The following is a 25,442-nucleotide window of genomic DNA, read 5'->3' as shown; positions in this document are numbered from 1 at the left end:
TTCAGTTGTGGCCGGGAACCTCTAATTGCCGCTGGATTGGCGGATTGAAAAAAATCAATCCACATTCGTCCGCTGGATTGACGAATGCGGATTGAGCGGTTGGTGGATGGATGCAAATTGGTTTGGCAGTTTAAACTTTTATAAATTTTGAACATAATACAACAATTTGTCAACATTTTTTTTTTGGATAACAATACTCAACATACCTAAAAGATTATCAAGTAAATTGTCAAATACCAATAATAAATACATATAAGAAAATCATGCATCCGTTCAAAAAAGAAAAAAGAAAACCATGCATTATCAAAACTATTTCATTACTTTTTTTATTTAAAAACTATTTAATTTGATTTTTTTTTAAAAATGACAAAATTAAGCCTTATATTTTCCACACAAAAATACCAAATATCAACACTTGTCATTTGATAAAAGAATTTTCAAATTAAAAATAAATTGAAAACAGAATATTTAAACAAATTGAAAATATAAAGTCTTATAAATTACTAGGGGTGCTTGCAGTTTGGGATTTCGGTTATGGCCAAAAGAATCTCAAATTTGTCATCTGTCTAAAACAAGGCGGATTGGAAAAAATCAATTTACAACTGTCTGCTCGTCATCACGCATCTATCCAAAATGTGACGGATTGATTCTGTTTGGTCGGTTGGTTTAGACGACTCGAAATATTCGCTACTCACTCCTAATATATGAGATGATATAGAGCCTACTTGGCACAACTTTTAACAAATTAAAAGTTGACAATCATAAAATAGAATTAAAAACATATCTTTCCCTCCTTTTTAATAATCAATTTTTTTTTCCAACTTAATTGACTTATTTCTATTTCATAAGCTACAAGTCAAAATTATATCAAATATTTTAATACATACTTTTATGACCCAAAAAAAAATAAAAATGAAGCCTTCAAATAGTTCTATAAACTGCACCAAATTGGCTGATGACAAAAATTCATGACATAATATTTTTTTCGTGGATATGCATGTATGTATGTTTTTGTGTCTGTATCTCTCTTTTTATCTTGCTTGGTCACTCTCTTAAAATGAATGGGTTATTTGGCGGTCTTATAGTAACATTTTAGGCTATTTATTACATAATGTTTATTAAATTTGTCTTAAAAAACTTTTTTTAAAAAAAAAAAACTACAATCTACTATTTTAATAGATAAATATCAATAAATACCAAGTGAGAACACCGTATCAATTTGAATTGGGTTTCTCACTAGCCCGCCGTGTATATTGAAGGGGGTTTGTTTGGACCTTTGCAATCCATAAGGAATTTCGTTTTGATAATCTGAACAGTTCATTTTATCAGACCTTATGCGCCACAAAAAAAAAAGAAAGAGATTAATATAATATCTATAACTTATTCATTTATCATATTTATACTTAAAAAAATAAATAATTTATTTTTAAAAACATACTAACTGTTAATTTTTTACAAAGAGAAATGTTAGAGATCATGAAAATTTTGTCATGAAAAGGATCATGAAAAATTTATGACCCTTAGATTACTTTAATTACTGTGTGGTGCTTTATTGTAAGTGTAATCCAAAGGTCACAAATCTTTCATGACCATTTTCATGAAAAACTTTTCATGATACCTACCATTGCTGTTTTACAAATGATATACACATATGCCTTAAAACGACACTGGCCCTGTTTGGTACAGCTTAATTTCAGCTTATTTCAGCTTTCAGCTTAATTTAAGCTATTTTGATGTGTTTGGTTTAGCTTATAACTTATAGCTTATAGCTTTGTAGAAGTCAGAAAACAGCTTATTCTTTGAGTGGGGCAGGAGATGCTTTAAGAATAAGCTGGAAATCAGCTTAAGCTGAAAGTTATAAGTTATAAGCTGTTTAGGCATAAGCTATAATCACTTTCCCACAGCTCTACCAAACGGGACCACTGATAAGAAGCCACCGAAAACAGCTAGCACCTTCCAATCTAAATTTTGAATTAAGAGTTTGGGTATTGAGGGGGTCAGCACTCCGTTTGATTTGTCAGGCCTCGAGACGGCGACGTGCTCCCCACCTTCTCAAGCGCACGCTACCCACGAAAGCTAAAAAAACCCTAATTCCCAACGAACCCCTCCTCCAACCCCACCAAAATATATGTTCAGACTTTGAGACCATTTTATTTATTTATTTATATTTTTTTAGAGAAAGAGAGAGAGAGAGAGAGAGAGTTTATACATGAACTAGAAGAGAAAAAAAGCTCCAGCTCCCCAGTTCACAACACTACCCCTCATCCATCCCATCCATCCATCAAAGAAAAAGTATTGTTTGTTGTTGTCATATTGCTCTTGTCCTCTTGATTATATATATACATACATGTAATAGTACTAGTTTTTCAATCTTTGAGTGCTCTCTCTCTCTCTCTCTCTCTCTCTCTCTCTCTTGTGCTTTGATTCCTTCAACTTCAAAGGTTTTTTTTGCATCTGTTCTTTGTTCTCCAATCTCCCCACTTAGACAGATCACTTCTGTTTATTGGGTCTTTCTGTTCTTTTTGATTTATCATCTCTCTCTCTCTCTCTCTCTCTCTACTTGATTCCATCATCTTCTACTGCATCTAATTCTCTTCTTCTCATCACCGCCAACTCCCCCTTTATCACTGAAAGTTTCCTTGTTTCTTTGGGTTCTGAATTCTGATCTACTTCAAGCAAAGATAGCTTCAACTGTTACAGTGAGTCTACTCAATTGTTGGGTTTCTCTCAAATTCGGACTGTGTTCATTGAATTTGCAATTCTGGCTAATCGGTGGTGGACCGGAGTACAGGTTGGCCTGCCCGGTATAGAGCCGGCAGCTAGTTCACCCCTGATGCTGAACAAACGCGATCTAGAGATATCCATGAACGAAACAAGTGCTAGAAGCACCGGCCAAGGTGATGAAGACGATGACAAAGACAACGGAGACGAGCCTAAAGAGGGCGCGGTGGAGGTTGGCACTCGTAGACCTAGAGGCCGGCCTCCCGGGTCAAAAAACAAGCCAAAGCCGCCGATCTTCGTGACCCGTGATAGCCCTAACGCTCTCCGAAGCCATGTTATGGAGGTGGCCGGAGGCACTGATGTAGCGGAGAGCATAGCCCAATTCGCCCGGAGGCGTCAGAGAGGGGTTTGTGTACTAAGTGGAAGTGGTTCGGTTGCCAACGTGACACTGAGGCAGCCAGCTGCGCCAGGTGCTGTGATGGCGCTCCATGGTAGGTTTGAAATTTTATCACTGACTGGGGCTTTCCTGCCAGGACCCGCCCCGCCAGGCTCCACTGGCTTGACAGTGTACCTGGCAGGTGGGCAAGGTCAGGTGGTTGGTGGGAGTGTGGTTGGGTCACTTGTCGCGGTAGGGCCAGTTATGGTCATTGCCGCGACTTTTTCTAATGCAACCTATGAGAGATTGCCTCTAGAAGATGATGATGAGGCCGGTAGCGCTGGGCAGGCTCAATTGCCCGGTACTACCGGAAGTTCGTCCCCTGCTATTGGAAGTAGCGGGGGACAACAACAACATGGTCTGCCTGACCCCTCTTCTCTCCAACTTTACAATTTGCCGCCGAATTTACTCCCTAATGGTGTGCAACTTAGTCATGATGCCTATAATTGGACTCATGCCCGCCCTCCATATTGACCCGGGGGGGGGGGGGGCGGGGGGCCCGGGGGGAGAGAGAGAGAGAGAGTAATCTCATCAATCTTGAATTCAGAAGAGTAGAATCAGTCTTGAATTCTGTTGTAATACTGAATGTTATATTAGGCCAAACATATAGTACTCTTATGTATATTAGGCTTACTTTTATTTTGCTTTCTTTGTGTTTGCAATAAAACGACGGTTTACTTGTTTTTAATTGTTCCCTAACCTTCATAATGCTCTATATGTATATTAAGCTCTTTGGTTTTTTATTCCTTGTGGTTAGCAATAAAAAAAAATTGGTTAACTTCTTCTTAATTGATTTCTAGTACTACAATTTTCATTTCTTCATATATCTATAGCTTTCTTTATATATGCATATAACATGTTCTTCCCTTTGTCTGGATGTTGAACTGATCATTGATGGTACGTGGAGTGGTTAGCTTCATGCCCGAGATTGTTGCTAATTTTGGTTGTTAATGGAAAAATACTTTTTTTTTTTTTTTTAATCAGCTAATGGAAAAATACTTGGCATGTAGTAACAAAATTTTAGTATATAAAACGGATTTCATACAATAATATGATAAGTGTTAAATTAATTAGTTTTTTTTTTTTTTTTTTTTTTTTTTTCTAGTTTGTATTGAATTATTTTACTTTACTAACAAAGAGGGGCTTATGGAGTGCTATGGGCTTTCAAGTTGAGATTTTCTTGACATAATTAATTCTAGTACTATGTTTTTGGTGATATTAAAGTAGTCAAACTAGGGTTAGTCAGGGATTTGCATTCATTGCACAACCACTATATTCAATAAATGCACAAATAATGGATACATGGATATCCATTAAGGAAACTCTCTATTTATGTCTGTGTCTCAGAGTAAATGTCAATTATTTTTGTCATAAGATTGCATTATGTATTATGCAGAGACGAAATGGGTATGCCATAAATGATAGCTACGGTTCCACCACATTTATTATGTATGTATATATATTATTTTCATTTTCTTCTCTATTCCTTTCTTTCTCTCCTCCTAAAGTCTTTTACATGTGGTCAGTTTCAGGAAGCAGCTTCAAAGATTCACCTTCCTGTGTAAATAATTTGTTTTGATTTTCATAGAAAGTAGTTTTTATTGAATTTCTAATTTTTTTGATTACTCTATATCCGGGCTATTGGACCAATTAATCTGAGAAACCAACTAATTTCACCGTCCACTCGCAGGGCTTCTAATTGGAGGGAACACACCTCAAGTCTCAAGTCTTGACCATCAGGCCAACCCTTTGGGCACCAGCCGTTAGTAATCCAAACATATTCATGAAACTTCCAAAATTTCTAAACAATTTTTATATTTTGAAATGCAAACATGTTGAAATTGATTTGTATTAGATAAGCATATTTTTCCATTTACAATGTGGGATTTTGTCAGGTTTCTTATCAATATATATATATATATATTTGAAACAACAAAAGAAACCACTTTATTGATAATAATCAAGCAATATTACAGTGACAACCTAGTTGGGATCGAGTTTTGCTTGGCTATGATGCTCTTTGTACCCACTTACATATATTTTCAAAGCAGTCTCTATTTTGCCGAGCCTTCTCTGATACAAGTTCAAATACAGAAATATAGCCAAATCAGTGGCAATTCAGGATCTTAATTTTGTTGTATTCAAGCCAACTCAAGATTTCTTGGGGAGGGCTGTTGACTCTTGCTCTGAGCTTTCTGGGTTATAAATCACTTTGGGCACACATATGCACACAATATATAACTAAATGAATGAATGAATTAACAAATGAATATATATAATTAAAAGAGAGAAAAAAAAAAAAGAAAAAAAAAACCTACATGTTTTCTTTAAGAATTCTGCAATTGGTAAGTTATTTTAAAATGATACTAAGGTCTCGTTTGGGAACAGGCTAATTTAGTAACTTTTTAGCTATTTGGCTAAAAAGGTAGGTAAAAAAAGCTTGTATGTTTGGGATGACTTTTTGGCTAATTATGAAAAGATGTGCAAAAAGTAGAGAGAAAAGAGAATCTTTGACTTTTTGGTATGAATTGTTGGCTTTTTGACTAATTTAGTAACTTTTTGGCTAATTGGCTAAAAAGGTAAGTCCCCAAACGGAGTTTTGGTTGTTGGTGTCTTATGAATTGATAATAAAGATAAGTTCTTATTTATCATATTCTAATTGTTTGTTGTTATTGACAAAAATAAATTTTGACTAAGCTAGCAAATGATAGGATGATTCTTTTGCAGATAAAAAAGAAAAAAAAGAAAAAAAATTGTTATGCTTTTTGCTCTGTTGCCCTTGCTTATTGATGTAATCCATATATGATCTAAGTTTGTTGCTATCAATAAAGCTTGTCTCTTTTGTTGATTAAATTTTTTTTATATAAAAAATAAATTAATAAAATAGTGAATAGTTTAATAACAGGATCTGGAACGACTAAAAAGATCATTTTGAAATTAAAAAATAGTGAACAAATCTAGTTGGGGTTTAATTTATTATACCCATATTATATATATAAGTATTACAACATATGTAGGGGCTTTTAATTTAATATTTAATACATCAATGCACATCAGTTGCTAGAATTTTTAATCAATGACACTTATTTTATCTATTTGTTTATATATTTATCCTGTTGCATCTATCAGTAATATTTGTATGAATAATAACATTGCACATCTATGGTTTGTTTAGACAAGCACAAATGCTCAGTATGAATATGAAGTATTGTATCAAACAATCCTCATGATAAGAGAAGAAGAGTTACTAAGATATCTAGGTTATAGGAATGGAGTGGGGTGGAGTGAAATGAAATGAACATTCTATCACAATGTGCAATCTTTTATTTGGAATGAGAAAGTCTAAGGAATGAATATTTCATTCTGTTTTATCTTATTTTAGTAAATAAAATGGAGCATAAATTGTTTCATAAGTAAGCACAAGGGCAATCAAGCGATCAAGACGATGACAATCAAGCTATCAAGACGACGATCAAGACAATCCATAGCGACGGTGAGATTGGTTCAATAGAGGCAGCAATCAAGCGTCTATTTCTTTAAATCTCTTTCTTTAAATCTCTTGCTCCTGATTTCAAACCTAAATATTCTTTCATGAATTTGGGGCTTTTTTGATTTACAAGACGAATGGAGAAAGGCATTCAACATGGACATGGAGGATGACAACTAGTGGTCCGCAGATATGGAGGTAGGGGGTGTGGAGCAGAAGGAAGGAAGCAACTATTCACTCTGTTTTTGTGGATAATATACCAGAATCCATGGGCTCAAGAGGGTTACATAAAATATTCTCCAACTATGGTGTAGTTACAGATAATTTTATCCCAAATAAAGAAGAAAGATGACGCAATCTCGTTTTGGCTTTGTAAGGTATAACTGCTCTGTAACAGCGGATATGGCAGTTCAAAAAGCAAATGGGCTTGGGCGTGGAGACTATGCAATGAGAGTCAAAATGGTAGAGTTTGGGAAAGATGGTCATGCAAAGCACATAATGGTCCATGTACCACAGAGCAGAAAGAAAATGGAGGCCAATCACAAGTACAATGCTGGATATAGGGGACTCAAGTCATTTGTTGAGGTAGTGAGAGCTAGGGGTGCTAAACCAATGGCTGGCAAAACTATTAAGGTATATGAGGAAGGTAATGGCTGGCTATATAAAAGTGCAGTAGTAGTGAGGCTTAAAACATTAACTTCCCTGGATGATTTTAGGAAGAAAATGGTTAGAAGAGGTTGTGGAGATATAAAAGTGAGATTTGGATGTGGAAGAGATATTGTTTTGTCCTTCCAATTTGCAACAGTTATGAAGGAACAACTTCTGTTAATAAAGAAGTGGCTGTATGACTGGTGCGAATCAATTCTAGAATGGAGACAAAGGATGACCATTGATTAGGAAAGGTACATTTGGCTTAGTTGCTATGGAGTCCCATTGAACTTGTGGAGTAACACTACATGCAGTAACATTGAGAAGGTTTGGGTGTAGTGATAGGTATGGATAATGATACTAGTAGACTGCTTTCTATCCATTGTGGGAAAGTGAAGATAGCCACAAGCTGTATGGAGTCCATTAACCAAATCATCCATTGAGAGTGCAAAGGTATGATTTACCCAGTTAGGGTATGCGAAGAACAAATCATAGTTTCAAATATCGTAAAGGAGCAGTGTGACTGCAAATCAAAGGACCGGAACACTGGTGGCATTTATCCTTCAGAAGGGGTTGAAAAGAATCAGTGTATAGATAAAAGCAGTAGGCAGGAGGATGATGATGCTGTTGAGGTGGTTCATGCTGGTGAGGATAAGGACAATAGGAGTGATGTGGATGGAGTGGGTAAAGGGGCTCCACATGATAGTGAATATAACATGGAGATGGAGGATAGGTTCATGTCATCCTCAAATTGCAAGTGAGTTACTCTTAGGCCGTTTTACCCCACCTCTGCCTCGTCATTAAGTTTAACTCCTTCGCCCTGCTCAGCAATATATTGAGACCCTCTGCTACAATGTTGAATAAAAATTGTGACAATGGATCACCTTGTCTAAGGCCCCTTTGTGGGCAAAATTCAGATGTTGGTGACCCAATAACCAAAATAGAGGTCTTGGCAGAGGATACACAAGCTTTCACCCAATTTACCCATCTAGAACTGAAGCCAAAGTTTAATAACATGTTAAAGAGGAACTCCCAATTAATTGAGTCATAGGCCTTTTCAAAATCCAATTCAAGTACCAAACCTTTGTTATTGGATCTTTTCCATCCATCAACAATTTCATTAGCTATAAGAATCCTATCTAGAATATTCTGACCACCCAGAAAAGCTAACTGAACCTCACTAATAATCTTGGGCATCACCTTTTTTATCCTGTTTGATAACACTTTAGCTAGAATTTTATACATGGAACCAATCAGACTAATAGGCCTATACTCATCCAAACAAGAGGGACTATCATTTTTAGGAATTAAAGAAATGAATGAACTATTAATCCCACCCACTAAACTTGCATTCTGACGAAATTCCCTCATAAATTGCAGTACATTGGATTTCACAATTTTCCAACATTTCTTGAAAAAAGTCATGTTGAATCCATCATGTCCAAGTGCCTTATTCCCTTCACAAGTCTTGATTACAGTATTAATTTCCTCTTTAGTAAACTCTGCCTCCAATTGTTCAACAACTTGTGTTCCTCCAATGTTCTTGAAACGACCATATAATTTAGGTCTGACCTTTCAAGCCTTAGAGAAATACTACAGAAAGTGAGCCTTCACGTTAGCTTTAATTTCCGTAGGGTCCTCAATCATTAAGCCATTCACAACAATGGAGTATAGAGAATTTCTGTAGGTGTTGTGGTTTCTGTTTGTTCTGTTTGTTTTGTTTCTGTGAATATCTAGTCTACAAAATGGCTTCTTAAATAGTGGCACATTGGTCTTGCTTTTGTTGGTTGAGTGGCTTTCTGTGCTGATCTTCTGTTTTTGCTAGAGCCTGTTCTTGCTGATCTGTTATGCGCTGTATTGCTGATCTATTCTGTGCTGTTTTGTCTTTTTGCTGCTCTATCTCTTTGTTGAGTGATCTGTTATCTATTTCTGTGTATATCTAGACTATAAAAGGGATTAAGGCATTGCTGATCTTGTGCTTCTAGATTGGTGGCATTTTGGTCTTTCTTTTGCTGATCTGCTTTTGTTAGAGCCTGTTATTGCTGATCTGCTTGTGCTCCTTGGTTGTTGCTTTCTTTTGGGGGTGCTTAGCATTAGGATGAGCTTTTGGTGCCAACTTAGTTGGGATGGCCTAACCCATTGTAATGCTTTGTGCACCATCCTTTTTTTATTGATGTTTTGATGTTTTTGTGTGTATATCTTGTACCTTTTATCGTCATCAATAATTATATATATATATATATATATATATGAAATTACTGATTTCATTGTGTATATTTATGAAATATGTTTTTTACCATGACTTTAAACATCCTCCTAATTTCTTATACTTATTGATTCATAGACAATTCACAAGTTAGTTCACTATCGATGGGGCCGATTTACTATCTATATAACTAGTTTGACTGCTATAAAACTTTTATTTTTGAATGATGATTTAAAAAAATTCACGACTGTGATACTCGAGTACTAATATATTGCTTAATACTCTCGACACTGTTATGTGATGATCGATATTGATCCATCTCCCAATACCACAAGTTAAAACCGTAGTTGGTAGTAAAAAGCTAGATATAGTTATCTTCTAGATCAGTTGTTCATGGTAATGATTTTCAATTTGCATGGTTATGATATGTAATTTCATATATTGATTCATCGGAATTAAGGTTGATTCATATTGACCTGCAAAAAAATGGAGATCATAAGTTTAGAATAACTGTTTTTTTTTTTCCTTTTCTCAATCAAAATTAAAAAAAAAAAAAACTTTTTTTTTCTCCTCTTAAGTACTATTATAAGAAAATTGAGTGTAAACCTGTATGGGCAATAGGTGAACTCCAATTTTTTTATTTTTTTTAATCAACAAAAAGAACCTTTATTGATTAAAAAAAAAAACATACATTTCATATAAGGTTACATCAATAAAGAAGTGGAAGTGCAAAAAGTATCAAATAATCCCAACTAGGTTGACACTGAAGAGAATACCCAATTATTTGCTAGCACAACCACAAAGGATTAGTGAGAAACCAACAATAGCAAAAAAGCAAGCAAGATACCAACAAACAACCAAGGCTCAAGCATCAAATAGTGCCACACCCAAAAATCAATCCAACATTAGCCACACCCAACTTTTAATGATGCAGAAAATTAAAACAACCACCTAGACTGCTCAATCAACACCCTTGATGCAGAATTTAACTTGTTGTACATTATAGATAATGTCATTCATTGAGTAATTCAAAGATGGGCATGAGGTTTTTGTTGTACAAAATGTATAATTAAATAATTAAAGTAATAAACAAATTCATATATGATTAAATTCATATTAAAAAACAGAAAATGATAGAACTACTTATGTTGGAGATTACAACTTGATGAACGGAAATATATAACGGATATATACTGAAATAAAAAAGTAATAGAAATCAAACAGAAACTTGTGTGATACAACAATCTCCTTAAAATAGATTCGTCGCCTTACCGTAAATGTTGGAGGCATGCCGGCACCTGTCTCTTAAGATACGATGATTAGAACCAAATAAATCAGAAGCACCTTCTGCATAATTTCAGCGAACTGATAATGGCTCTCACACAAGAAGAATTATATATATATATAAGATGAGAGCAAAAATTCTGTACACCAACCAAAGAGAATGGTCTCTTTTTATACACAAAGAGGGAGAGATGAGGAGCCTTCTAGCAACAAATACAGAATTCATTTATGCAAAAATTGAAGAAACAAATGCAACAAAATTGATGGTGTAACTCACCATCTTAAGTGTGGTGGTTACACACAATATACACATGTGTGTACTTATGCAGCTACCAATTTGACCTAGCCCAAAAAGATTAGGTCTGTGGGCCACCAACTTGGCCTAGCAAGTCTCAAGCCCTAAGCTCAAGATCCAAGATTCACGGCCCACGAACCCGGCTCAGTCCTGCCGGGCGGGCCGGCAGGCGATGCGTATGTGTGGCATTTTTCATATTACCAACTTGGACTGTAGTTTTGGCCCAAGTCCATCCTTGAAACGTCTATAACTCTCTTCTTTCAGAAAATTTGGATGCCCCAAAGGGCTCATGCCCTTATAAAAACTTTAGATTTAAATACCCATAAATGTTTTTCTCTACAATCAATGTAGGATAGGTGATTACACACCATTCCCAATACCTCATTTATGAGACTAACTTTATGAGACAAATTCTCATTTAACACTCAAGGGCTTTTGGTCATTCTTTGTGATGTAAATATCTTATTACAAAGAATCTAGACCCATTTGATCCTACGTAAATTGGTGGTTGGGACCTACTTTAATTTCATATTAAAGTCACCATAAAATCATTTTTTCCAACAGTTTTGATCCACATTGCAATCCTAAGCTTGATAGATTCACACAAACCTTCAAAATCCAACTGTGAGCCATTAAAAATGCTGTCATTTCTTCATTTCCAAATGAACTAGAGCACAACCAAAGGGGTGACTTTCCAAATTAACTTCTCCTGGTACCATCCCACCAATGGAAAAGGCTACTTACAGACCCCATGTATTGACTATTTTAAATCCCATCAATTGATAATATTAGACCAAATCTGCCAGGCAAAAAGGCAAAATAGCAACACATGGTTTACACTCTCCGCATCATCATTACAAAAAATACAATTTACATTTATTTCATCATTGAGAACACCAATTCTTTAAAGGTAGCTAAATGTCTTAATCCTCCATTTCCATGCCAGGCAATCAAAAAATTGAGCCTTGGGTGGAAAAGCATTCTTCCAAATAGAATCAGCTATTTTTTTACTAGCTTCAAAGTCAACTCACACCGCTTATAAGTTGAGGCAATAGTGAAAGAACCTGATGTATTTCCATTCCACTTCAAACTATCAATCATACCTTCCTTAAGAACAGGTGCATTAAGTAACATTACATTTAGCCTCCTCAACTCCTCCACCCACTCAAAAAGGGATTTTCTAAAAATAAAATTCCCTTACTCATTACCATTTCTCTTACTATGCACTATTTCCACAGATTCAGTTTTGTCCATAGACACATAATACAGTCTAAGGAATTCATTTTTTAAACAAATATTGCCAACCCATTTGTCTAACCAAAATTGTGTTTCCTTCCCATCTACAATAACTAGGGCTACATTACTTTTGAAGAACTCAACCAATTCAGGACTAGAGCAAGCAACACCTAATATCTCTCTTCAGATCAGAGATTTCCTAAGGTTTTCAACAGGTAATGGCCACTAGCCCCTTCCTACCTCTCTATATTTGCAACAAATCACCTGCTTCCAAAGAGCATTATCTTCAGACCCAAATCTCCACCATCACTTCAAAAGAAAACAGTCATTGATAAGTCTAAACCTTATAATTCCTGAGCCACCTTCACTTTTGCTTTGTGAAATCTCCTTCTATTTGACTAAATGGATTTCCTTCTAACCTCATCACGTCCCCATAGGAAGTTAGATTGGATTTTATCAAGCTCCTTTGCAACCCCTTCTAGCATCTTAAACAAAGATAAGTAGTACATTGATAAGCTAAATAACACAAATTTTATCAATGCCAAACTACCTACAAAGGATAAGAATCTCCTTTACTAAGAAGTCAACTTTTGTTTGCAATTTTCAATCATTGGTTGCTAAGTCCTTATTTTCCTTCGACTAGCTCCCAAAGGAAGTCCCAAATATTTTAATGGCTTTGATGTAAACAATTTAGTTTGGCAGCAAAATCTTGAGTAAGTTTATCATTGATCCCAATCTCAAACACCATACTCTTATGATAATTAATCTTCAACCGTGGCAATATTTCAAAACATCTCAAAATCCTTTTGATGTTAACTATCTCCTCTCATTCTGCCTCACAAAATGGTATTGTGTTATCTACAAACTGAAGATGGGTGATCTTGACATCATTTGAGCCTACAACTGCTCCTTTAACCATACCCATCTGCAAAGCTCTAACCAATAGAATGTTGAATCCTTTAGCCACAATGTTAAAATGGATCATCTTGTCTAAGCCCTTTATGAGAACTAAACTCAGATGTTAGTGATCCATTAACCAAGATAGACATTTTGGCTGAAGATACACACTCTCTCATCCAACTGATACATTTAGCGCAAAACCCAAAATTTGAAAACATAGAGAAAATGAATTCCCAATTAATTGAGTCATAGGTTTTCTCAAAATCAAGGTTTAGTACAATGCCTTTCTTCTTATTCTTCTTCCAACCATCAACTCTTTCATTAGTGATCATCACTCCATCCAAAATATTTCTTTCCCATATGAATGCTGATTGAGAATTACTAATAATCCTTGGCATTACTTGTTTGATTCTGTTTGATAGTACTTTTGCAAGAATTTTGTACAAAAAATCTATGTAACTAATAGGCCTATATCACTACAAGAAAAAATACTTTTGGCGACCATCTATTTTTTTAGTCACAAATAGTCCACTTTCTGCAACTAAAATTTAACTTTTGGTAACCACAATTTTTTGGTCGTGGAAAATCACATTTTGGTGACCAAAAAAAAAGTTGGTAGCGAAAAGTATACCTATTGGCGACCAAAGGCTTTTTTGGTTGGAAAAGATTACATTTTGGCGACAAAAAAAAAAAGTTGGTCACAGAAAGTATACCCTTTGGCGACCAAAAAAAAAAGTTGGTCGCAGAAAGTATACTATTGGCGACCAAAGGCTTTTTTAGTCACGGAAGATTACCCTTTGGTGACCAAAAAAAAAATTTGGTCGCGAAAGGTATACTATTGGTGACCAAAGGCTTTTTTGGTCGCGGTAAATTACCCTTTGGCGACAAAAAAAAAAGTTGGTCGCAGAAAGTTATGACGGAATAAATTTTTAAAAAAATGATACTACTGTAATTTTATGCTATTTTTCTGTTTAGGCATTAAAAGTTTTATAAAATAATATATAATCCAATTTTTATGGGTTATATATATTTTTTTGCCAAATATGAACAAGAAGCATGTTATTGGCAGAGTGGATTGGGTGCATGGTGACTCCTTGGCCAAGAGTTCAAGTCCCAGGCAGCACAAAAGAATTATTTTTTGGGGGTCAAGGCACTGACTTTTGGCGACCAACTTATCTTTGGTCGCTAAAAGTTTACTTTTGACTAATATGAATTGGACTTTCCGCGACCAAAAAAGTTGGCCGCGAATGGTCACTTTTAGCGATCAAAGGCTTTTTTGGTCGTAGAAAACTATCTGTGACAAGGCTTTAGCGACCAACTCGCGACCAATATATTTTGGTCCCGAAAAGGTTTTAGCGACCAAATATGGTACTTTTCGAGACCAAAATGTTAGTCACGAAAAGTGTTTTTTCTTGTAATGTATTCATTAAGAGTCATATGAGACATAAAGTGTCAACATAAATTTCAGAACATAAACCTTACACTTTGGATCATTTACCATGTGTATTATCAAGAAATCAAGACAAAATGACATACCTGAATCCATTGATGAACGGTTAAATGGAAGCGTGATTATCAATGAACTCTTTGTTATTGATTATGTTCTTGCCTTCTAATCCTTTCCCCTTTGGTGCCTTATGTTTCTCCTTGAGAGGATTTAGGAAAAAATGGCAGTGTTCTTATTTTCCACCTGGGAAGGAATAGGGACCATAACCTTTTAAAGGTTGTAATTGGTTTTCAAAACTGAAAGGTTGTGGAAGTTCAAAAGGAATGAAAACCAACTTTAACCATTATTGGTTTTAATTTCTAGTTATTGGTTTTCAAAACTGAAAGGTTGTGGAAGTTCAAAAGGAATGAAAACCAACTTTAACCAATATATTTTAATTTCTATTTCTGCCCCTCATAGAAATAGAAATTATACAACTAGTATCTATACATTAGGTCCATAACACATATACCCATAAGCCTATTAACTAAATTGAATCACTTAAATTGTAGGCTTCTTATAAATGATAACACCACATTTAATTATGTGGTCCCATTGAGACATTATCTAACAATCTCCCACTAGACCACATATGTATCCTGAAAAATGTGCTTAACTTTAGTGAGCTCAGAAATTTGTTATCATAACTTGAGGGTATCCAAACAATCTTGTCCATTAACTATATTAATATAGGATCAAAGCGGTCTTCGTTACATCAATCGTAACTCGACCCACCAATGGTCACGTATACTAATACAACTAAATGCCATAGATCAATCATGGATGCGTAACATGAAAATTACATGTGATGTGATCCATACATGCCTATTTCCAACTGGTCCTACTTAACTTTATTGAGATCAATACTTCACAATACGTAACAGAGCATAATAAACTGAATATTTCATTTCTGCAGAAATTAATCTAATTACATAGATAAAACTCAAGGCTGACATAAAGCAGTAATATAAATACAAACTCCCAATAAACCAGAATGTTCTCAAATAGAACAACACCTATCTGAGCAGTGTGCTCATGAAAGACCTTGGGTGGTAGTCCCTTCGTAAGTGGATCCGCTATCATGGAGTTTGTCCCAATGTGCTCTTTGGAAATCTGTCCACTCTCCACTTATGAGAGTTGGAACTTTCCATGGCTTGACGAAAGTTGATTGGATCATCTTTCGACATTCCATTTTCTACCTTATCTTCCTAGAGATATACAATATAATCATCTGAAAATGCAAATCTCCTTTCTCTGGTGGATCGCTTTAATGGCACAGATTCTTGAGGTTGAGGTTGTAGAGTTTGTTCCTTAGGAACAATTACCTCATCTTGAATGGGGGTTTGAACTATATTATCTTGAACAACATTGTCTGGTTGAGGATTCGAAATTACTTCTCGAGCAATGACAGGTATAGGAACCTGTGATTGGTCAAAAGTAGTAGTAGGAAGTGGGATTACTCCTGCTTCCTCCTCAAAGACAATGTCTCTAATTGGATTTCTTCCCCTAAACTCAACATCCTCAAAAAATGTTTCAATTACCTCATGTTCACATTAAGTTACCAAACAGATAATCTCTAAATAAATTAATTTAATGACAATATCTCAAGATACCTAGCACAACATTAATACCAAGCCTTTGGGTAGTGATATTAACTGTAAGTGGTATTCTTGTTGTAATAATCAAACATTGACAATAAGTTATGTCAAATAACAAATCTATCTTTTGATGGATTTATTATTCACATTAGGTTTTCTTGACAATTGGCACATGTTTATCACCACAAAATGTGTGTGTAATTTTGCCAAGTCTTAATCATGTCTTTGGACCGATAAATACCCGCATGAGATACACAAACATGAACTTCAAAACATTCCATATAAAACAATCTAGACAAGAGAGATCACTTTTGTGACATCTTGTTTGAATTGACTTATATTGAGAATGTTAGAAAATTAAATTTCTGTAGACGTTGTATGAAATTACATTAAATTTAAAGATTTCTAAATTTGTGATCCCGTATATGTTATATAATCTGCAGCAATTCCAATTATATATATACATATATAAATAGAATTGACGGGTCCAAAAAATAAATAGTTTTTTAATCTGCCAAGCCTTAATCATGTCTTTGGACTGATAAATACCCGCATGAGATACACAGACATGAACTTCAAAACATTCCATATAAAACAATCTAGACAAGAGAGATCACTTTTGTGACATCTTGTTTGAATTGACTTATATTGAGAATGTTAGAAAATTAAATTTCTATAGACGTTGTATGAAATTACATTAAATTTAAAGATTTCTAAATTTGTGACCCCGTATATGTTATATAATCTGCAGCAATTCCAATTATATATATACATATATAAATAGAATTGACGGGTCCAAAAAATAAATAGTTTTTTTTTTATTTTTTTTTATTATTTTTTTTTATGATGTTCAAAATTAAACCGATCAAATCGCAAGATATATCTATATATATATAAATACATGATGTTCATCCATTTGAGAGAAAAAAAAAAAAAAAAACTGCCCACCGAATCATTTTACAATTCCAGAAAACAGATTGCCATTTTCACAGAACAAAACAGAGAAAAACAGAATTTACATTCATAAGAAAATTCAGAATCTGATTTCAGGAAACTAAATAGAATGAATAAAGCATATCAATTCTGATAAGACACATGATATGTTGGCTCTGATACCAATTGTCAACATAAATTTCAGAACATAAAACTTACACTTTGGATCATTTACCATGTGTATTATCAAGAAATCAAGACAAAATGACATACCTGAATCCATTGATGAACGGTTAAACGGAAGCGTGATTATCAATGAACTCTTTGTTATTGATTATGTTATTGCCTTCTAATCCTTTCCCCTTTGGTGCCTTATGTTTCTCCTTGAGAGGATTTAGGAAAAAATGGCAGTGTTCTTATTTTCCACCTGGGAATGAATAGGGACCATAACCTTTTAAAGGTTGTAATTGGTTTTCAAAACTGAAAGGTTGTGGAAGTTCAAAAGGAATGAAAACCAACTTTAACCATTATTGGTTTTAATTTCTAGTTATTGGTTTTCAAAACTGAAAGGTTGTGGAAGTTCAAAAGGAATGAAAACCAACTTTAACCAATATGTTTTAATTTCTATTTCTGCCCCTCATAGAAATAGAAATTATACAACTAGTATCTACACATTAGGTCCATAACACATATACCCTTAAGCCTATTAACTAAATCGAATCACTTAAATTGTAGGCTTCTTATAAATGATAATAGCACATTTAATTATGTGATCCCATTGAGACATTATCTAACATAAAGGCCTCTATTCACTAATAGTACTTTCTCGAACTTCAATTTCTTTGATCTTTATCATTGGTAAACTTAGGGCATAAGTTTAGTAACCAACTAAAAAGTATGGACATATGAGACACAACACCAACATGATACCAATATCTCGATATAACAATTTTAAAATAGTAATAATAATAGGAGAAGTATGGGAAATGTTTTGGTGTGCAACACACACCATATGCAACTCTACATAAAATTACGTAATTTTTCATAAATTTACATAAGTAATCACATAAAAATGTATAAATTGAACACAAATTTGCATAAGTTTATGAAAACTTATGTGATTACGCGAATTTGTATTGAACTTATATATTTTTGTGACTATTTATATAAGTTCGTGAAAACTTATGTAATTTTATATAAGGTTGCATATGGTGTGCAATGCACACCCAAGATTTTTCCTATATTTCATGGAATAACATTAATTCTAAAGTTTAAAAGACAATATAATTAATAGGTATAATTTTATAATTTTATTTTTTATTTTTTATCATTGTATACCTAATTATTTTATGTAAACTTGTAATGTGTACTATGTGCATCTAAGCAATGAGCAAATCAAGTATTGGAAGTTGTTTCAATTTGAATATTATTTTGACGACACTACAAGAAAAGATGGCTATAACAACGTTTCTTAGACAGCGTTTCTTGGACAAACGTTGTGAAAGACGCGTTAAACACACGCGTTAGATTAAAATGCACCCATTAAACACGCGTTTCACTTTATAACAGTGCTCCATCTCCCATTTCTCTTTCCGTCTCTATCATTCTCTCTCTATCGTTTGCTCTCTCCGTCCTAGATCTAGGGTTTTCTTCGTCTCTCTCATGCTTCTTGAGAGATTCACCAGTTCGATTACGATTGGTTGGTCAGATTTAATTCTAAATCCATCGATTCTGGAATCGATTTGGTTGAAATTTCCAGACGATTTTTTGTTTTTCTTGATTCTGATTCTGATGATTTTGCAGAGGAAGATGGACCGGTTGAGTTGCACGAACGCGAGGTTACGAGACTGAGGAGTGAAAAAGGATCGAGATCATGGATCGGGATCGAGACAGGGATCGAGACCGAGACCGAGACCGGTCAAGTCGAAGCAAGAGGAGCATGAATACTGGGTTTCTGGTAATCCTCCTAAGGTCTGGTCCTCCCGTCGCTACCGCCCCTCAGGTCTCATCCTCTCTCTCTCTTTTTCTCTCTCCCCCTCTATTGCTCCATCAGATCTGGTCTCAAACACATGACTCACTATCTTCCTCGCTCTTCATACTGGATTTCGAAATTTCTTATTCAATAACATATGTTTCAGATACGAGATGTCTCATTCAAAAATATGTTTTGAGATTTGAAATTTCTTATTCAAAAACATATGTTTTAGATCTAATAGAGCTTTGGGGATGGTATATTTGGAAAACTCTAGTGGTCTATCTCTTTCAGATTCGAATGCTTCAACTGGGGAGCACTCTCGCAAAACTAGACAACTAACTGAAGGTTCATATCTATCTCTATCTCTATCTCTCCACTGTAACTTTGAATTAATTCTTTCTTGCAATATGTTACTGGTTCTGTAAAATCCATGAAATTCGGTCAATATTGCTTTATTTACTTTTCATTCCTTGTTTCCTTTTTCACAACCGACTTAATAATCTCGAAACTGCAATTTCCAGAATCAGCGGAGCACTTAAACACAGTATCAACCACAACCAATGGCACAGGAGATCGTCTTCCTGAGGAGAAAAATCCAATTAGGCAGGTGACCGAACAAGGGCACAAACCTGGGTTAACCGACCAAAATGAAAACAGGGAGCAAGAAAATGTCAAGGACAAAATGGGGAAAGTGGGGGTCTCTGAGGATACCTCCACCTCCACCTCCAATAATGCTGCTGTGAACTTGGTAAATCTTTTATTACTAGATTCATTCTGATTTGTTGTGCTGCCATTTTCTTTCTTCGTGTCAGCAGGTGGCAGAAGATTTTGCTATCTGCATTTTGGTTATTATATATATATATATATATGTAGTCAATTGGATTTGGTGGTTGCTTGGATGATTTCATCATCTAGTTCCTAATTATTTTTTCAGTGTGTAATGGTCCTCTTGGAAACAATTACTATTCCTTTTGAGCAGTTCAATTTAGCTGATGCCAGGTGGTGTGGAATCTCAAGTTTGACAATTAGAATATTCTTAAGGTATGGATTCTGAGAGCCAATGCATACTTTGTGCTGAATTAGTTAACAAGAGATTGTCATGACCATGTTAAAGTGGCAGGAGTATATGACATACCGTAGCATGTGATTTGACATTATGCAAATTTATAATTATGAGTAAAACCCATAAACCTAAAATTACTTACGTGCTCCAGGCTGTTGAATTTACCATATTATGCCAGTGATTACAGGGTTTTTGGATTAAAATTCAACTTTTGCATCAATAGTCAGTTTTCCATTAAATTTTCAACCAACTACCTTCCAGTGTGATCTACATCTGGTTCTGTATGATTGACTTGGTAAACTTGCTACTTATTCTAGGGTGGGGCGGAATTGTGTTATTCAAATCTTGAAAGATTGTTATATTTTGATTTTGTACTTTAGGAAACAAAACTTGAGAAACAATCTGCTAAAACCTCTGTCAAATTTGGTGCGGGAGAACCCATAAAGACCCAAATTGAGAAACAAAATGATAAAACAGATATGCCATCAGATGCTCGTGTTCGGCATCTTAAAGATCAGCTTATCCAGGGAAGGGTGTACCTTTCCCTTACAGCTACAAGAAACAATCCCCACTTTATAAGGGAGCTTCGGCTACAGATGAAGGAAGCTCAACGATCACTTGGGGAAGCAATCAAGGACTCTGAACTACCAAGGAAGTAAGTCTTCTCTCTTTATATTGTTGTTGCCATTTGCTTTTAAAGTAGTCTAGCTTCTCGCCAAATGCCTAATTGATGTTTCTGCTTGTTGAGTCTTTGTTTGGCAAGCAAAAAGTTTTCATATTGTATGATGTACGTTATTGACCATTTTTTCTGTCTTCTTTTGTTCTAACCTACAATCATGATCTGTACTTGAATAACAGTTCTGTTGAGAAGTTAAAAGCATTGGAGCAAACATTGGCCAAAGGGAAGCAAATTCAAGATGACTGCACTGCTATGGTAAAGAAGCTTCGTGCTATGCTTCACTCGACATAAGAATAGCTCCGGGTCCACAAGAAGCAGACCTTGTTTCTAACGCACTTGACTGCAAAAACACTACCTAAAGGTCTTCACTGTCTTCCCTTGCGCCTTTCAACCGAGTACTTTAGTTTGAATTCTTCAGAGCGGAACTTTCCCAATCAAGAGAAACTAGAAGACCCTAGGTTGTACCACTATGCACTATTCATAGATAATATATTGGCAGCAGCAGTTGTTGTGAATTCCACTATTTCTCATGCAAAGGTGTGTGATTTGTTTGCCTGGGAAAATTTCACTTGCTCATTATGATAGTCTTAAGAATTCTAATTTTTCTTTTCCTTAGCAAATAAATGAAGTCTAATCAATCTTTTCTTTTGACGGCCCAAACTTCGTTCTTCTAACATGTCATTGGATTCTTGGCAGGACCCTTCAAAACATGTTTTATGGACATCTCAAATGTAGCATACTTACTAGCCTTCTCTTATTCATGGTGAGATTCTGAACTCTCTAGTATTCTATGGCTATTATCTGCTAACTATACAGGACAGATACACAACTAGATGAAATGTGCCTGAAATTTTCTTTATGGACATCTCAATCCCATTTATTTACATACCAAATAGTCCTTATACATTTGACTTTTGAGTCTTGAGTTCTTGCCAATGACTGTATCATAGGAATGTATTCTGCATTCATGACATTGTATACTACTCAATTTTTAACAAAGTATCTGGTTGTGCATTGGTGTAACTGGTTGATTCACTTATTTCAATGAATGGAGGTTTTCTGCACCTTCTCTGCTTCCTCGTGCATCCGTGCATCCGTCTTCACTTTTATTTTAAATTTATTGAATGTTTGTAGACTTGAGGCCACCAGGCACCAAGCATTCCTTTCCTGAGTGTGCTTTTTTTTTTTCCTTATTATTATTATTATTAATTTTTTCTGTTGTGCAGATGAATAACAGTCCCACAACTGGCAGTGTTACAACTACTGTTGCTGAAAAGCAGCGACTAGCAAGTCTAGTCTTGCTTTCAATTGTAAGACGTAAGTCTCTTGCAACACTCAAACAGTATTCTGCGATTTTCTTACCTGTTTTATTACTCTTTCCATCGTCATCTGTGAGCCTACTACCACTATCGGCCACCTCTATTCCTCTCTCCGTCCCTCTCCTTCACCTTTGACCCTTGCCACATATGGCCACCTTTTTGGCATACATGAAACTACAGAGGCATGAGTAAGTCATAGACCTATATATATTTATTACATTATTGAGAACACGAAAACATACCAGTAATTGTATTTGCAGGAAATGGAATATACAAAACATACAAACCCTCATCTCAGTGTATAAAATTGAATGCTTTACAAATTATATTCTCTCTTGAAATATCACAAACCTTGGGGGTGAAGGAGACAGGTAGGTAGGTACACATTTTATGCTCTGCTTGACTGTCAAATGTTCACACAACATAAAACACATACAAACCCTTATCTCATTATCTATATGCTTTGTTCTTTCTTTATTGTCCTACTCATTAATTTTTGTTTGGATCATCATAGTATGAACCAGTTGAAATCATTAATGAGGAACAGATTTCAGTAATAAATCAATATTTATTTTGCTAGTTTGAAGAATTGATCTCTGATATATGCCCCATTTTGAAAGGGCAAAAATTAGATTGTATTGTTTTCTTGAATTGATATCTACTAAGGCATGTATGTTCTCTCCAGATGAAGAAATTTTAGCTAGAAGGCAACTTCCTCCTGAATGCCACCCTGAACTTCATACAGATTATGATGGTCCTTCACTCTTATGAGTAAATACATTTATGTGATGAACGTGAAGTTTTTTTTGAATGTGGGTGTTTGCAGGTGGTGGAGATGAAGAGTTTTAAACTTGTTTTTTGCTAGCTTTATTATTGGCAATAATTATAATTTGCTAAATTTTTATTTATTTATTTTTGGGTTAGCTTCTCTATTTTTTTTGACTGATTCCAGTGTTTTTTTGTAGGAGCATTGACCCATGAATGAGTTTTCCAATATTTTAATGGTTTTATTAACATTTTTTTGGGGTATGGTTTGTGGTTAAATATAAATAGCTAGGAAATGTTACAATGTTCTTGTGTTGTTTGTCAAATGTAAAATTGTAGTCATTTGGAAGAGGAATTAAACTTGTTTGGTTTATTTTTGTTTATGTGCTTCTATATAAGAATCCTTAACTTTCAGATTTGATCTTATTTAGCTAATAGTGCAATTTGACAATTAAATCCGTATTTTGCTAAATTTTTGTTTTTTTTTTATTTTTTAATTGATATTTTTTTCCCCCATAAATAGCAGTGGTTTTTTTTTTTAAAATAATGAGAAAAGATGGCGTTTTTGAAAAAAGTCACTAAAGCTAGTCATATGACATCAGCGTTTAACTGTGACGGTAACTGTGACGGATTTCACGTTACGGATGTATAAGAATTTACAACGTTTTAAAAAGCGCCGGCTAACGTCATTAGTGACGTTTAATAAACGTCATAAACTTAAGACGGCGGCCGTATCTGCGACGATAGTTATAAACGTCACTTTATTCTTTAACGGCGTTTTTATGACTTATAGTGGCGTTTTTTAAACGTCGCTAATGGCCAAAATTCCTGCAGTGCGAGTGTGAAAAACACATATTCTTAGTTCTTAAAAGTGTTTGTGTTTCTTTCATGATCAAATACTTTTTGTTGAACATTAATGATTATATTAAATTTTGTTTCACTTTCTTAGACAATTATACATATATATATATATATATTTATTTATTTATATATTTTTATATAAATAGCGATGCACCTCCGAACAGGTATGTTGGTAGAGCAAAGTCTTACAATATGCCAATGGATTTGGTGCTGTATAGGTTAATGTATTATTAATTATTAAAAAAAAAAAAAGATTGTTTAGTTATATGATTTTAGATTAAAGTCCTTATATAAAGAAAAGTGTGTCAACTCATTAGAAAAAAAGAAAAAAAAAGAAAAAGAAAAATAAAAAGAGGAAGATTAAAGAATAGAGAGGCTATTGAGTTGTCCTTCCTTGATCTTTACCATGTTGTTCTAATTTTATTGGATGGGTTCAATGGACAATGAACCATTTTTTATTAATTATATAATTTAATGCCATGTGAAAATTGAGACCTAATTATAAATAGTTGTAATTAATTATGAGCAATTAGTATAGCTGCCAAACGAGGACTTGCCTCATTCTTTTTAAGAATTTGAATCCCTATGTTTTTTTTTTTTTTTTTTTTTTTTTATTTATTTATCGGCAAAGCAAATCTTTATTGATGGAAGCATACAAAGTGTGATACAATACATCAATAAAGAGGAGTTTGGAGCTAATACAAAGCTCCAAGCATCAGTTGGTGAGGAACCAACAAACCAGAGATCAAAAGAATCAAAAAAGAACATCAGATACCACAAAAAGAACACCAAAAAGAGATTTTATGTTTTGGTTGTATAAATTCACATGTATGATAATAATTATGATTTTATTTCACACATTTTTTTAGTGTGAATCATTAGGTATAAGAGTGGTGTAAATACAATGTAAAATTGCTTTGGAGCAAACATATTTTGTTAGTTCAAACATAAACATGCCTTTATTTCATGAGATCTGCTACATGTCACCAAAATAGTTCATCAAAACTCCAACTATCCTATGTAAATTCTTACGTACATGGTAAATCCCACAACTTATTAAATATGGTGGGTTCTAAATATACACATGATTTTTATTGCATCAGTACACTTAGGATGTAAAACAAAGTGGTGAAACAAAACCAATGACAAAAACATTTCTTGTTGGGCGAATTACACTAATAGTCCTTATAGTTTGAGACTCGTGTGACTTTGTTGGGAGCTTCTATTTGCACACACTATATCCTCTTTTCTCACACACTTAATGAGAGAGTGTGTTAGAGAGTTGTGTGTGGAGGATGTGTATAGAGAGAGGTGTGTGTGTGTAAATAGATGCTCCCCACTTTGTTACCTGATTTTTCAATTGTGACACATTTGACCCTGTATTTTGAATCTTGTTCCAAATAAGGACAATTAAATATATCATTGCTTAATTTCAAAGGCAAAATCATCAATTTGACAAAATATAAACTAATTTGATAAAAATAAAATGTCAAAAAAATATTTTTACATTTAAATTTTTTTTATACCCACCAAAGATAAAATTATATAAA

The 25,442-nt window shown here is 34.4% G+C and overlaps 2 protein-coding genes across 2 annotated transcripts; both read left to right on the top strand.

Moving 5' to 3' along the window:
* The first annotated feature begins 2,147 nt into the window (after positions 1–2,147).
* LOC114274258 (AT-hook motif nuclear-localized protein 20-like) lies at positions 2,148–3,845 on the top strand. Its single transcript, XM_082877656.1, has one exon. It carries the CDS (start codon positions 2,834–2,836, stop codon positions 3,629–3,631), a length of 798 nt encoding a protein of 265 aa, XP_082733782.1. The 5' UTR covers positions 2,148–2,833; the 3' UTR covers positions 3,632–3,845.
* A 15,600-nt stretch (positions 3,846–19,445) lies between these two features.
* LOC114273425 (uncharacterized) lies at positions 19,446–21,663 on the top strand. The gene is made up of 5 exons (XM_082877655.1): positions 19,446–19,550; positions 19,727–19,953; positions 20,649–20,923; positions 21,127–21,484; positions 21,644–21,663. The coding sequence occupies exons 1-4, from the start codon at positions 19,457–19,459 to the stop codon at positions 21,236–21,238; spliced, it is 708 nt and encodes a 235-aa protein (XP_082733781.1). The 5' UTR covers positions 19,446–19,456; the 3' UTR covers positions 21,239–21,484; positions 21,644–21,663.
* The last annotated feature ends 3,779 nt before the right edge of the window (positions 21,664–25,442 follow it).

Source organism: Camellia sinensis, chromosome 7 (genome assembly GCF_055761805.1).
Source record: "Camellia sinensis isolate YWXY chromosome 7, ASM5576180v1, whole genome shotgun sequence".
Taxonomy (NCBI): domain Eukaryota; kingdom Viridiplantae; phylum Streptophyta; class Magnoliopsida; order Ericales; family Theaceae; genus Camellia; species Camellia sinensis.
The sequence above is the reverse complement of the archived record's forward strand: the minus strand, read 5'-3'. Positions and strand labels throughout refer to the sequence as shown.

What these genes read in the sequence shown, in the direction of transcription:
- LOC114274258 (XM_082877656.1), top strand. Translation starts at nt 2,834, where the DNA reads ATGCTGAACAAACGCGATCTAGAGATATCCATGAACGAAACAAGTGCT.
- LOC114273425 (XM_082877655.1), top strand. Translation starts at nt 19,457, where the DNA reads ATGGTATATTTGGAAAACTCTAGTGGTCTATCTCTTTCAGATTCGAAT. An exon ending in AACTAGACAACTAACTGAAG is followed by an intron (nt 19,551 to 19,726) that starts GTTCATATCTAT and finishes TGCAATTTCCAG; the next exon opens with AATCAGCGGAGCACTTAAAC. An exon ending in GACTCTGAACTACCAAGGAA is followed by an intron (nt 20,924 to 21,126) that starts GTAAGTCTTCTC and finishes CTTGAATAACAG; the next exon opens with TTCTGTTGAGAAGTTAAAAG.